Source organism: Mesoplodon bidens (genome assembly GCF_964165515.1).
Source record: "Mesoplodon bidens genome assembly, chromosome: 1".
In the NCBI taxonomy this organism is placed as follows: domain Eukaryota; kingdom Metazoa; phylum Chordata; class Mammalia; order Artiodactyla; family Ziphiidae; genus Mesoplodon; species Mesoplodon bidens.
This window is the reverse complement of record NC_138176.1, coordinates 169653407-169666373: the sequence shown is the minus strand read 5'-3', so window position 1 is coordinate 169666373 and position 12967 is coordinate 169653407. Positions and strand designations below refer to the sequence as shown.

Sequence of the window (12967 nt, the reverse complement as noted above, 5' to 3'; positions counted from 1 at the left end):
ATTTTACTTCCAACTGGAAAAATAAACCACTGACAACCAATGAGTGGATATGTTAATGTGGTTTTTAAAAAGGGCCCAATTATCACCCCTAAAATAATATATAATTATGAAAATATTTGTGGAGAACTTCAGCATTCGAAGAATTGAAATACTTTATCCTCTTAGAATCTGTTACAATTTTTAGGGCAAATGGAAACATGGATCAAAAAGACATGGAGCAAAAATAATAAAATTCTGCCTATATATTCACATTTATCAATAGAAAGACCTGAATAAATACATCAATTCACCAAGAATTTAGAACTGACTGGTTTCAAGTCTCTGGAAACCAAAAGAAAGAGAGAGTAAGAGAGATGTGCCCAATTAACAATGCAGAATTCATAAGAACATCAATCCTGCTATAAAAATTTGAGCAAAATTAAAGCAATTCAAATAAATGTGAAGATTCACCAAACTCTATCCTATAAGAATTTCAGCAACACCCCCCCAATTTACATTTGTTTGATCTTCAATACAATTTACTCTTAGAAGACAGGAAATCCCTCACATAACTTACTATACATGTCAAGGAGTAATAGTAATACGAGACCTTATTCCAGACTCATATTTTATCTGTGATATGAAGTTAATAATCACAACTCAAATAAACCATTAAGAGTATTACATTACAGGAAAAAAAAAATGTGTCCACACTCCCCTTGGGGAACCACGACTTTCCCTTAAAGGGAATGGAATTTTAAACTTCATTTACCAATATTTTTAAAAGAACTTTTACCTAGCAAGTAATTAAAAGCATTTTGTTATATTAAAGCTTTGCTTTTTAACTACAGCTCCATCTTTTTTTCTGCATATCTTTTCTATTATAAACACTGTAATTGGTATTTCCTTTTCTAGATTTTGACCATACTTTTATCTCTTTCACCTCAATGTGGACAACATTTCATCTTAATTTGATTTAAGTTGTTTTCCTGTTCCATGTAAACAAATATTCTTGTAAGTATCATAAAGGAGATGGGAATAAAACACATGTTAACTCTTTCTTCCAAATTAGGAGAGATTCTAAAAGGACTGTAATTACAAATAATGAAAAAATTCATTCCAGAGGCAGGACTTCTGAAATGTTCAGAGAGAGGTTAGGGAAAAAGGCAACTTCATAGAAAGGAAAGAATAAAAAATCTATTTTCCAAAATAAGAAATACATGGTGGAATGATAATGATGGACAATTAGTTTCAATGGGCGATTCACTGTTACTTAAAAGAAGAGTATGAACTTTAAAGTTTTTAGAAGAAAGAAGAGGACTACATCAAAGCTCTGGAATACTGGTATTCTTTGCTTAGAAACAATTTTACCCAGACCATGCAGTTTTCTACTGTAACTTAAAAAAAAATAAGGTAGAGTTTGAGATGGAGAAAGTTGTCTATTATAGGCGATAGGAACAGAAAATACAAACCATAATTTCTATATTTGGTATGCTGAGGAAAAAAAGGAGAAGTAGGAGAAACAGGATAATGAAGGGTATAAAACACTTGAGATAAACCACACCAATACAGGACAGCAATTAACTGATTAAATGAACAAATATTTGACAATTATGTAAAATACAGGCTCCACTTAGAAATGGTGCTTTGTTTTACAGACCAATTATTGGATGATAAAAAATTAAACTCAGGAAAAAAATATAGTTTTCATTAAAGAAATAATCCAAAATTCATGAAATAACTGCATTAACAAATCATAAGGAGAATGCATGGACAATGTAAGGTGAGAGTGCATTTTTTAAAAAATCTGTGATATATTACCCTAAAACAAAAGCCAGACCATATTTTGTATTACCATCTATATACTAGTGCTAACATTCTATTTATAATAATTTTCAAATATCCTCTAATAGAAAATCTGAACTCTTTCAAGCTTTGAAGTTTTTAAACTTTTAAACCTAGTCTGAATATTTTTACAAATATCACTTACCTACAAAATATATTCTTAAAACCAAAGGTCACTGACTATAGCTTCTTTATATGGAAATACGCCTGTGTTAGTAGATGGTAGATAGTGAAATGCATAAATGATGCAAGTGCCAATAACAAGGTACTGCAAGACTTTTCTACAAAGGAAATTGCTAAGCATCCTTAGAGTAAGGGAGAAGCATACATTAACATAAGGCAGTGATAAGCTCTGGAAAAAGATCTTCCCCAAAATTCAACAGCTGCTTAATCAAATTCAGTTTCACAGACTAGCAGTTGAAACAGGAATGTTTCATTTACTTCTTGAGAATTTTCTAGTCAAAAAGAATAGGAGAAAAGACCACAAGTATCAAAGTAAGAAATAACTGTTCAATTATTTGTCAGTATCAGTTGGGCCATTCTTTTCTACTTTGTATCTGGAGTTTGTATGAAATTCAAGTACAAATGAGAAAACACCCCAGGAAGATGATACTACTTCTACATTTGTTCTTGCTTTCAATGACAAAAGCACTAAAGTGCAATTCAACTAGAAGGCAATAAAATAAGCTAGTGTTTCTTACTGGTCAAATGATGGACTTAATTAAATGGTGTGCCGAATGTTAAAACAATGGGGGAGGGCTTCCCTGGTGGCGCAGTGGTTGAGAGTCCGCCTGCTGATGCAGGGGACGCGGGTTCGTGACCCAGTCTGGGAAGATCCCACATGCTGCGGAGCAGCTGGGCCCGTGAGCCATGGCCGCTGAGCCTGCGCGTCTGGAGCCTGTGCTCCGCAATGGGAGAGGCCACAACAGTGAGAGGCCCGCGTACCGCAAAACAAAAACAAAAACAAAAACAATGGGGGAATAAGAGGATGAGAATAAGTATTTCTCTAAGCAATTTATAACTAGTTCATCTTCCAAGTTTAAAAAAAAGAGAGCGAGAGAGAAAGAAAATTATCCATTGTAAGTTTGAAAGGAAATTCCTCAAGGGTGTTAACTTTCTACTAATTTCTAATCATCATGCATGAAATTTACTATAATTACCATGTACATCTGTTTTTTCAACAGGATATTATCTTAGGAGTTATATACTCTGGAAACTGCTACTCAAGAATTGAGATTTTCTGACTGGGAAAACGAGTCACGAAGATCCAAAGGAAAATAATTAAGATCGACAGTTGAATAAGCATTGATTCTTATAATTATCGAGTGAAGAACTTGATGCATGGCAAAAATCCCTGGAAAAACTACTAAACTGATTAAACACTGAATGAAATTTGCACTCTTCATTATATAAGATTTAAAAACAGTATAGAAACTACTTTCTTCGACTTCATATGAAATAAAAGACAATTCATAAAGATATAAACTAGAGGTGAACTAAGTTTAAGAATCCTATTTAGGAAACATAACCTTCACTCCAAAATAAAACCTTAATAATATATTTGATAGAAATTAATACAGGACTTAAATGAAGAACCTGGCAAAGGAATTAAACATGCATATTACAACATGGATGAAAGGGAAATCTGTGCACTCTGCTAGGGGAACAAGCTATCTGGCTCAGGGTCACTGGCTCAGTTTTATACCTCCTTATATAAGTATCCCATTCCTCTATTTGCTTTCAGAACCCATTCCCCTGGATGAAGTCAACTTTCATATGCCTGACTTTCATGTAGGTCATACTTTCAAAGATTATACATTAATATCCTTAAATCTTGCCTTTCCTACTCTGATTTCAGAATTTTATGCTTCAGTGCATAAACACTTGCAACTATAATCTGCTAAGATTGCCTTCCAAACATAGAAGCACTGCCATTTTTGTTTCCATAGCAAGATGGGTACACAAATACTTTAATGTTTTACTGCATTTTACTCTTGCTATTTTATAAAAATGAGTGGAAATCAAAAAAAATGCAAATGGCACAAATGATAAGAAATGTAGAGCTCATAAATTTAATACAATTGAAACAAACGTGGAGCTCATCAGTCATGCCAAAAGTTGCAAATTTTTAGCATCAAGTGGACAGGTACTGGCCAAAACAGGAAAAAATTAAACAGCACATATGAAACATGAGTTACCGTTAGGACTTCTATATTTGGGAGCTAGGAATGGAAATTCCCCTTTTAACATGTAAAGTTGCTGTTCAACTTACACATACTCAACTTCTTTACATGTTTTCAGGTTTATGAGAGAGGACTGAATTCTCATGCTACTCTGGATTCCTTCAGTAGCCAAAAAAAAAAAAAAAGTGATCTGTAAAATTGATTTTGCAATAAGATATTAGTGGCATAATGAGTCATACCTCCAAGAAATATGTGATTAACTAACTAATATGTGATTTTTTCCAAGTCATCAAACATTTATTGATTACCTCTTATGTGCCAGGCATGCTCTGGACTCTGAGTGACATAAAGACAGATAAGACAGGGACCTAACCTGCCAAAGACTCTGAAATCAGACCCTGACATCAGTGTCTGCAGCAACCCCTCACATGGATAAGGTATTTTATCATACATAAAGCAGAGACACCAAGGATCAGAGAGAAGATTGGTCTGCCCCAAAGCAGAGCCAGGACTCTAAACCTGGGTCTCTTAACATCTAAATGCCCTTTCTTTTTGTTCATGTTTTCTTTTAGAATATGTGACTTTAAAAAGAGGATACCCACAGATGGAGGCACAGTGCCACCTGAATAGAAAAGGTAATTTTTAGGCTGGAAGCCTTGGCTGAGATCTCGCAGCTCTTAAGGCAGCCACTCATTCCTTCTACTTGTGCAAAAGACCTTAGCACTTATATCTTCACCTTACCAGTACATGTAGTTTTACATAAGGATGCAGGATTGACACATTCCTGCAAGATCAGTTTCTACTAACCCTGACTTCTACCCACCTAGACCCTTGTTTGTAATCCTGCCTTTTCCAGCCACTTCATGATTTTCCTTCTGATTTCCTTCTCTTTAAGCTTTGTAGAGCCATCCCTGACTCGTTCTTCTTCCTTCTGCACTTTCTTCCTCCTCTTTAAAACTGACCTTTTACTTTTCTTTCTGACCCTGTGTAATATTTTCTTTTTCTTTTTGGAGAATTCAGCCTGAAAGGGGAAAACATGTTTAACTGACTGTTTTGAGACAATAAAATTGAAAGTTTTATTTTCTATACTAAATGATTTATTATATGACTTATTCAGGCATAAAATGAAGAATTGAAAGTAAGTATAATGCAAATTTATATGCAATTTGGGGTGCTCTTCATAATTGTTATAAAGCTGTAAGGACTTCTGTAATTTTCTAGTTAGGATTATTGCTATATACAATCAAAGTCTAAGGAAGGTCAAATCAGATAGGTGTTTTTATAAGAAATGTAAATGTAATATTGGGGAGCTTGTTAACCTTTATAATGGCTATTGAATTAAAATTCAAATGTCAACATACACTGAATTAGCCCTTAATATATACAGCGGGTAACCCATCAGTATTACCCTATACGGAAAAACACAGAAGAGCCTTCTGCTTGACTTTTTTCTGTAGAAGCATTTGAAGGCACTTACAGGCCTCCCAACCTAAGCAACAAACTTTTTTGATAAGACAAACAGGTATTCAGAAATTTCTCACAAATAATTCTAGAGGAACTTTAAAATCTTCCTAGTAAACAACAGGATATATACGTTGTATCATAGTTCACTCACCTTTCCATCAAAGCGTTTTATTGTATATTGATCCAGACCCAAGTCTGTAAAAGAGAAAAAAACAATACTTAGTCACTGATTATAACTCAGGTGAAACATATGAAATGACAGCTCTCAGTTTTGTTTCCAATCATTCAATTAAATGTACTAGACGGTTTAGCCACAACATTATTCAAAGTCCATAGAAATGAAAATTTTGTCCCACAAAGTGTCAGTGCTAAAAGATACCAACCTTTTATTTTATATATGAGAATATGAAGCTCTGAGATAAGGAGGGTAAAAGTTCATGTGCAAACCTATTCAACAGTAGAGCCAAACTAGAACCCTGGACTCTTTCCAAGGTGATGCTCTTTTCCATTACATCAAAATGATATATATTACCTCTAAATAAGGTGAGGGATATTAGTTTAATCTGAATGCATAATAATTTTTTGTATAAAGTTAAAGAGAGAAGACTTTAATATCAGAAGGCATTTTGCAACACACCTAAACAGATAAATAGACCATCTTAGTATTACTTTTTAAAGGTGGGTTAAGGGACTTCCCTGGTGGTCCAGTGGCTAAGACTCCATGCCCCCAATGCAGGGGGCAAGGGTTTGATCCCTGGTCAGGGAACTAGATCCCACCTTCCATAACTAAAGATCCTGCATGCTGCAAGTAAAGATCCCACATGCCGCAACGAAGATCCTGTGTGCTACAACTAAGACCGGGCACAGCCAGATAAATAATAAATTAAATAAATAAATAAAAAATAAAGGTGGGTTAAATAATGAATTTAACCTTGGGAATCCCTAGCATTGTGAAATCCTAAGCACTATGAAAGATAAAAGCAAGTATATTAAGTGCTCCTGAGGGCTGGGATTTTCTGTCTTTGCTGACTGCTTTATCCCAGTACTTGGAACAGTGCTTGATCAATAAATACCTAAAAAAAAATTGAATGAGTAAGATACAATCTCTGCCTTGAAGAGTCACAATTTAGTAAGAAAGACATATACATATAATAATATTACAAGGATGGATACAATGAGTTCAATAAGAGGGTGGTGTGGGAGTTTTTAAAGTGGAGAAATCAGTTCCCAATTACACTTACTTTTCTTGCATAATTACTCAGTTCTTTTCTTTCAGTTCTCACTTTATTCATGCCAATTCAGACCCTTACCTTATTATGCCCAGAGTATTACAATGATAGGATTATCACTACTCCCAAAGGAAGCTTTTTGCATTTCTGCTTCTACACATTTGGTTACACATGCTCCTTATCTAAAATATGCTTCACCTTCTAGAAGCCTGCCCTGAACAAAATGAACCACTGACTGAAAAAGAAAGAGATAAGTCAAGAAAAAGGAAAATTTTTAAAAACAAATCTAATTTGAAACCTCACAGATACTCAAAAAGATACCAGTCATAAAGGTAGAACATGCTTCTATGATAAGAGAACAGAAAACAAGAAAGAGTTGTAGACAATTAAAACTATGATTGCCTATCTCCCCCCTATTTCTTAATATACTGTCAAAAGATTAGGAAAAGGTTATCTCTCAGGACCACTGCCAAAAAGACAACAGGATGGAAAACAGAAAACAGAAGAGAGAATTATAGAGAAACAGAGACTCAATACAAGACCTTATGTCATACAAGACCTTTTCTCATTCAGAAATAGATAAGAAATAATCCAAAAAGTATTACCAGAAAATTTCTCAGAGCTGAAGAGTGACACAAATTAAAAGAACTTATTTAAGCAAAATGAACAAAATCTACTTGTAATCCAGTTGTATGCTTGTAAAATTTTAGAATACCAAGAACAAGAAAATCCTCAGAGTTCCCAGAAAAAAAACCATCCTAGTCCTTTAAAAAGGAATGAGAATTAGTCTAGGGTCAGATATCTCATGAGCAAAACTTGGTACATCAACTAAGGGAAATATATGCTTACTAATTAGAGCAACACTGTCCAACAGAAATATAATGTGAGCAATAAATGTAAGCCACATGTATAATTAAAAATTTTCTAGGGGCTTCCCTGGTGGCGCAGTTGTTGATAATCTGCCTGCCAATGCAGGGGACACGGGTTCGATCCCTGGTCCGGGAAGATCCCACATGCTGCGGAGCAACTAAGTTGTGCGCCACAACTACTGAGCCTGCGCTCTAGAGCACACAAGCCACAACTACTGAAGCCCGTGTGCCTAGAGCCCATGCTCCGCAACAAGAGAAGCCTGAGCACCATAATGAAAAGTAGCCCCCACTCACTGCAACTAGAGAAAGCCCGCATGGAGCAACGAAGACCCAATGCAGCCAAATATAAAAATAAATAAATAAATAAATAAGAATGGTAAACACCAAATTAAGGACAGTGGTGTCAGGAACCAGGGGCAGAGACCCTTATTTCTTACTATAAGAAACCCTTGTTTCTTATTATTCCACAAGAAGTCAGCAAATATTTTTCTGTAAAAGGCCAGATAGTAAATATTTTAGGCTTTGTGGGCCACTTATAGTCTCTATTGGAACTCCTCAACTCTGCTATCATAGTACAAAAGCTGCCATGGACAATACATAATGAATGAGTGTGCTTGTGTTCCAATAAAACTCTTTTTATGGACACTGAAATTTGAGTTTCACGTAATTTTCAGGCAGCACAAAATATTCCTCATGTGATTTATTTTTTTAATGTAAAAAATATTCTCTGCTCATGGGCCATGCAGAAACAGGGAAGTTCATTGTAGCTGACCAACACCTGCTCTATACTCAGCATCACTGCAGGAAATTAAAATAAAGGATACATGCACCCCAATGTTCACTGCAGCACTATTTACAATAGCCAAGACACGGAAACAACCTAAATGTCCAACGATAGATGAGTGGATAAAGAAGATATGGTACATATATACAATGGAATACTACTCAGCCATAAAAAGGAACAAAATTGGGTCATCTGTAGAGATGTAGATGGACCTAAAGTCTGTCATACAGACTGAAGTAAGCCAGAAAGAGAAAAACAAATATCGTGTATTAACATGTATATGTGGAATAAAATGGTATAGATGAACCTATTTGTAGGGTAGGAATAGAGACGCAGACATACAGAACGGACATGTAGACACGGGGTGCGGGGAAGGGGAGGGTGGGACGAATTGGGAGATTAGGTTTGACATAAATACACTACCATGTGTAAAACAGACAGCTAGTGGGAACCTGCTGTATAGCACAGGGAGTGCAGCTCGGCACTCTGTGACAAGCTAGATAGGTGGCATTGGGGGGGGGGTTGGAGGGAGGTCCAAGAGGGAGGGGATATAGGTATACATATAGGTGGTTCACTTCATTGTACAGCAGAAAGTAACACAACATTGTAAAGTAATTTTACTCTAATAAACAATTTTTTAAAAATAAAAGTAGAAGACAAGGTTCTTGTATGTAAGGAACTTATCTTGTTGGGGCGAAAACATTAGAACAAAAAAATGTTTCAAAAATACATTCACTGTATATACTTTCATATGTTTCTTGTTACTTAATAGTGCCCTTTCATTTCAGCTTAAAGAAGTCCCTTTCACATTTCTTGTAAGGCCAGTCTAGTGATGAAAAATTCCTTTAGCTTTTGCTTGTCTGGAAAACTCTCTCTCCTTCAATTCTGAAGGGCAACTTTGCTGGGTAAAGTATTCTTGGCTGGCATTTTTTTCTTTCAGTACTTTGAACATACCATGCCACTCCCTCTGGCTTACAAAGTTTCTGCTGAAAAATCTGCTGATAGTCTTATAGGGGTTCCCTTGTATGTAACAAGTTGTTTGTCTCTTCTTGCTTGCAAGGAGTCTCTCCTTGTCTTTAACTTTTAACACTTTAATTATGTGTCTTGGTGTGGGTCTCTTTGGGTTCATCTTTTTTAGAATTTCCTGGGCTCCTGTATCTGGACATCTGTTTCCTTCCCCGGGTTAGGGAAGTTTTCAGACATTATTTCTTCAAGTAAGTTTTCTGCCCCTTTCTCTTTTCTCCTTCTGGAACCCCCATAATGTGACTGTTGGTCTGTTGATGTTTTCCCATAAGTCCCTTAAGCTATCTTCACTCTTTTTCATTCTTTTTTTCTCTTTGCTGCTCTGACTGGATAAGTTCCACTGTCCTCAAGTTCACTGATTCTTTCTTTCACTTCATCTAGTCTGCTATTGAACCTCTCTACTGTATTCTTCAGTTCAGTTATTGTTTTTCCATTCTGTGGCTTCTATTTGGTACTTTCATGTATTTTCTATCTCTCTGTTGAAATTCTCACTTTATTCATGCATTGTTCCCGTGAGCTTGCTAAGCATTTTTATAACTGTTATTTTGAACTCTTTATCAAGTCAGTCACTTATCTCAATTTTATTAAGGTCTTTTTTTGAGGTTTTATCTTGTTCTTTTGTTTGGAACATATTACTCTTATTTCTTTACTTTTTGTAACTGAGTTGGTTTCTATGCATTAGATAAAACAGCCACCTCTCCCAGTCTTGAAGGAGTGGCCTCGTGGAGAAGCTGAACCTTATCATTCAACCCTGCCCTAGCTTTTGGTTGTCCCTCAAGCCTCTGTGATTGTCCAAGTAGCCTACTTTCTTCTTGGAGGCTCCCAGTAGTTGAGGCTCCTACTTTACTCTTAGAGGCTCCCAGTAGTGCCAAGAGCCATCAGTGTCCCAAAGGGGAGGATCTCAGTCAGCACCTAGATTCAGGCTGACTGGAAGCCAGACCCTCAGGCAGCAGTTTTTAAAGTATGCAAATAAACTTCTTTCAGGAGAAGGCTGGGAGATGAGTGTTTGTTTGATTCCTCTACACTGAGCCCTGGGGTGATAGCCAGTTAAGAACTGTTACTTTGTTTGCTACCACCTATCGAATCCATGAACACAAGCCCCACTGGTCACCAGAGCCAAGCTATCAAGGGATGTGTCCTCTGGGTGGCAGCCACAAAAGCTGGGGAGCCAGACATGTACACAAGCTCCTTTTTCATAGATACCAGCAACCTGGGTCAGGGCAGAGGGAGGGCACAAAAATGATGCTCACTGGCCTCCCCAGTCTCTGGAGAGGATTGTAGTCAGACCACAGATATGTGTTTAATTAGAAGCCTGCCCCTCAGGCCACAGCTATAAAGATAAGTTAATAAGCCTCTTTTATAGAACAACTGGGGTATATTTCATGCTGGTTATCTGTACTGTGCCCTGGGAATGGGATAACCAGTTAAGAATTGTTTCTCCACTTGTTACAGTCCTATGGGACCTGAGAACGTAAGCCCCAGTGGCCACCAGAGCCAAGTGATCGAGGGATGTGTCCTGGGCACCAGCTGCAAAAGTCAGTATGTCAGACATGTACACAAATTCCCTGCTGGGAGATACCAGTGACCTCAAGCAAGGCAGAAAGACATGCAAAGATGGTTCCCACTGGCCTCTGCAGTCTTTGGAGAGTATTTCAGCAGGCATTCAGATGTGTTTTAAACCAGAAGCCTGTCCCTTAGGCCAAAGGCTCAAGGCAAGTAAATGGGCCTCTTTCACAGGAACACTGGAAGTGTGTTTCAGTCTGCTGTCTCTGTGCTGTGCCCTGGTGGTGGAAGCCAGTTAAGAATGGTTTCTCTGTTTGTTACAGAGCCCACCAGCCTGTCTTTGGAGAATATTTCAGTAGGCCCCTAGATATGTGTTAAATTAGATGTCTGCCCCTCAGGCCAATGCTTTAAGATAAGCAAATAGGTCTCTTTCCTAGAAAGACTGGGCACTTTTCACTCAGCTGCCTTTGCACTGGGCCCTGTGGGGCAGCCAGGCATAAGCACTCTAAGAAATGCTCCCCAGTTCACTATAGCCTTGTGGGTCTTGTAGATTTAAGCCTCTTTGGCTTTCAAACCTAGATGCTCTGGGGGCTCATCTCTCAGGTGTAGGTCTCAAAAGCTGGCATGCCAGATTGAGGTTCAAACCTCCCGCTCCTCAGGTAGAAGCTCAGGTCTGTGAGTTCCCTCCTGACCACTGGTTACTGTAACAGGGGTAGAGTTTATGGTGAAATTGTGTCTCAGTCTCTTCTATTTGTTTTGGTGTGGGTTTTTTCTCATTTGCCTGACGTGTAGGAGTTGTAGATTTGCTGTGTCTATGGAAGGAGGTGAGTTCAGGATCCTCCTACACCACCACCCTGAACCAAAACCACTGTATATAATCGAGTGTAAAATTATGTGTCTCAAACTAAAAGTGCTCTAGTAAGAGTATCACTAAGGGCATGACTCTTATCCTAGAGAATATGGAGTCCAGGACAAGTAAATCACAGTATGATTTGTGTTTCCCCTTTTCACATTCTTTTCGTCTTCCATGAGACAAAATCAGATCAAGATGAATAGGTCAGCCAGTGGGATATGGTGGAAAGGAAATAGAGATACTCTTTGCTCTGACAAAAGCTCAAGTATGCTTTGCTCTGACAAAAGCTTACGTTTTTCTATATAGTACTTTAAAAACTCTCCCCATGCTGCTGCTTCTCCAAGTCATTGGCTAGCTATGGAAAACTGGTTACTACAAGCAGCATGACCCAGAGCTTGAAGCAACTGCCTTATCCACTATATCCTGAGACTTTGATGATACTAAGATTGCACAGAAAGGGAGATGAGGTGTATTCCAGTCATACACTATATATATTTTTTCTTTTAATGTCCTTCTTACTTACCTATGGCTACTCTAAATTCTTTTGGTATTCAGTACAAAATTATTCTTAATCAGCTTGTTACTGAAATTCATCAGCACTCCACTCATTTAAAAACTGCTTAATTTTAGGGCTTTGTGATTATTTTTGAACTGTTCTAAAACTAAAACTTACAAGTTTAGATCTGTTAGGTATCCTGGGATACGGTATGTGTGAAAGACATGACAAAACAAAGTTGAAATATGAGCTACTGGCTAGAGTCCAGCCATCTGATGATAGAAATTCAAATTACAATTTGAATTACAGCCTCACTCTTTTCTTTATTTCAACCCACATTGGAATAATACATATTTTTACTTCTGCTACATCAACATTTGTGGAAATCTGTGTTCATGAGCAAACAAAAATGAAGCCAAATTTTCCATTAAATCTCATTTTAATATACTACAATTTTCCCTCATGATAATTATCTTAAAAGAAAAGCAATCATTCATTATTCTGGCTTTTTATGAAAACCAGAAATGTGCTTGGCATATTAGACATTTAGTAACTATTCTGTCCATGTGACGGGTCTTTCAATAATTAAAAAAACAAAATTACAAAGTTAAATGCCAAAATGTGTGTAAGCAATTAGAGTATATAATGATTTCCAAAGGAAAAAAAAAAAAAACTTCCTTAAATGACCAGATAATCTTTAGTAAACTACCTAAAGTGTTGTTTCATTTTCACTGTCACA

At 36.9% G+C, this 12967-nt stretch overlaps 1 protein-coding gene across 2 annotated transcripts in view; it reads right to left on the bottom strand.

Moving 5' to 3' along the window:
• MICU1 (mitochondrial calcium uptake 1) overlaps positions 1–12967 on the bottom strand; it is a 207493-nt gene that overhangs the window by 126985 nt on the left and 67541 nt on the right. For both annotated transcript variants that reach the window (XM_081224206.1, XM_081224207.1), the window contains exon 5: positions 5623–5666. In XM_081224206.1, the coding sequence (XP_081080332.1) occupies positions 5623–5666 (44 nt within the window). The remainder of the gene's footprint in view (positions 1–5622; positions 5667–12967) is intronic.